This window comes from Habropoda laboriosa, unplaced genomic scaffold, assembly GCF_001263275.1.
Source record: "Habropoda laboriosa isolate 0110345459 unplaced genomic scaffold, ASM126327v1 scaffold318, whole genome shotgun sequence".
Taxonomy (NCBI): domain Eukaryota; kingdom Metazoa; phylum Arthropoda; class Insecta; order Hymenoptera; family Apidae; genus Habropoda; species Habropoda laboriosa.
In genome coordinates this window covers 210520-212920 of record NW_017100407.1, presented here as the reverse complement: position 1 = coordinate 212920, position 2401 = coordinate 210520, and the positions used below count along the sequence as shown (strand labels likewise).

General features: G+C 44.3%; 1 protein-coding gene across 5 annotated transcripts in view; it reads right to left on the bottom strand.

Moving 5' to 3' along the window:
• Nucleotides 1-2401, bottom strand: part of LOC108575454 (troponin T, skeletal muscle) — a 19270-nt gene that overhangs the window by 12858 nt on the left and 4011 nt on the right. Inside the window, exon 3 of one of the 5 annotated variants that reach the window (XM_017938250.1) lies at nucleotides 1801-1827. The exons of the other annotated variants lie outside the window; for them this stretch is intronic. Within the exon in view, the coding sequence (XP_017793739.1) occupies nucleotides 1801-1827 (27 nt within the window). The remainder of the gene's footprint in view (nucleotides 1-1800; nucleotides 1828-2401) is intronic. 5 annotated transcript variants of the gene reach the window in all.

The following is a 2401-nucleotide window of genomic DNA, read 5'->3' as shown; positions in this document are numbered from 1 at the left end:
GGTAATTATTCTTTCCCCCTTTTTTTTTTTTTCTTTTCTTTTTTTTCCTCTCGTCGATAAAAGACGAAGAAGATAGAGAGAGAGAGAGCCCGGAATCGTCGTGAAATATCGGTCATCGTGAAGAATGGGAACACGATTCCGGAGGAAGATCCGTTTCGTTCCCTTTTAACTCCATCTCTCAGAGATGATATTTCTCGACGTGCCTCTCTGTCCCGTTCCGCGCCTTCAAACCGTATATTATTTTTCCTCGATGCTCTGAAAAATTGTTTTTCCAGCAAACGAGTTTTGTCAGTTGTTCTTCAGAACGACGGGACTTCTGTGTACGCATATAACAGTTGACACGTCGCTGTCGTTGCTGCCGCGATAACACTTGACGGGGAAAAGAAAAATTATCCTGTGGGTGGTAAGGAGCACACGTGATCCGTCGAGATTCTATTTCCTTCGATCTTATTGAGTCACGAAACGACATCGTTGATTTAATATGCGATTCGAAGGTGCGGAGGAGATACAGCCGCCGTTCGTCTGCTCTATTTTCGTGACAGAAGCACGGACGTGCGTCTAATTTTAAACAATAGGTTCGAGAGAGATCGCTCTGGGACGTGATTTTTCGAAACGACATTTCACCTTTGGTATAAAAGAAACAGAATTCTCCGTATAAAGTGTCCCGGGTCGCAGTATTACAATTGCACGTTGAAAAAATTCATTCTACCTCTCGATCGCGGATATTAACGGAGAAATGAATTAATTGGATAACAAGGCGATACGTTTTTATCCGACGTAACAACGGAGAAATAACGATACGAGGTAAAAACAGTTTTCCTCGCTTTCACGTTTATTCCAATCTCGTAATCGTATACCGATTCGAGAATTGTCAAAGCAAGCCGACCGGAGGCTTTGAGAAATATTGTTCCGCCCGTTTTAAAAGTCCGCGTAAACCGGCATCCAAGGCGAGAAGACGGCAACGGCGGACAGTCGGTACTATTTTTGTAAAAAGAAGCACGCCCGTTCTAATTCTAACTGGGTTCGCGGTCCGAACACGGTGTTTAATGTTTCGCTCTGATGGCACGCCTACGATCGCAAAGTTGCACAAGTTGGTAACACGAGAAACCATTATTCGAGTCAATGACGCTGAACGTAACAACGGTGTCGCCATAGATGTATCATACGTACCCATCCGACACGAATGAAATTACACTAATAGCTTTGATCCGTTATTAACCATTATTTCCAGCTGTCGTTCCAATTATCATCGTCGATTAATCGATCGGTAATTCTCCCTCTCGTTTATCCTTCGAAATTCTAAACCTTCCCTCGTCTTCCCAAAACGGGGCGCATCAACGCTGATCCAGAAGGATCTCTCTCGAAACTAAAGCGAGAGCAAGAGAAACAAAAAAAAAAAAGAAAAACAGAAGAAAAGAACGCGATATGACAAAACTGACGGTGATTCACCTAATCTCTCTCTAGATCACGATCGTCAACAGAGGGACGAGAATGATCGGGAGAAGAAAGAATGCCGCGACGAATTCGTTGGCAGATCTGTAATTGCTCTGTTGAAAAAAAAATATCTTAGGGTGTCGGGTGGGGGGTTGGGGGCCTAAAAATCCTAAAAATCGAGATGAGAAAACGAACAACTCTAAAAAAGAGACTCCCCGGTGACTGCTCACTGGTGGCAGACACCTAAACGCGGACACGCCTCTGGAACTTACTTCCTGGAATGAGAAAATGAGAAAACGTGGACGTTAGTGCTATTTTAGGAACTCGATCTCCAGGGGATTAAGGAATTACCAGCAGAACACTTACGTTTCCTCGACCACCTCCTCCTCGCTGCTGTAAAACAGAAAATGGAACAAAATGACAGTTGTTAGTGAATAGGGGCACAGGTGGGACGGGCGATCACGGGGGCTACTGATATAAACTCGGATGAAGAAAAAAAAAGAAGAAAAAACGACGACAGGGAAGACGAATCTTTCGGGTCTCATACAAAGGGTGCTGAGGGGTGGGTGGGCATTCTCGTGGGTGTTTTCTTTTGCACCTAACTGCACGCTGAAAAATATTTCACATTTGTCAAACGGGTGACAATTGAGCTGTCTAATTTGACTCTTTCCTCTCGAACGTGAAAAAATAGAAACGGAGCGATCTCGAGGGAAGGATCGTTTACTGTGACGTTTTTGGTCACACCTGTCTACTCTAACTGAATATAGATCCGCATCGATCCAAACCGGGTGACTCATCTTCGGTACGCGCGAACTGTGTTTGAATTTCCTCGTTTCAAAAATAAACGAAAACTCCGTTTGCATCGGCCATGATCTCGTTTGCCCCGCGCGCAAAAACCGGCTCCCTCGGAATTACACGCATATTTCAATTTCTGTCTACATTTCCTTAAACGGCAAGCATATTCTAC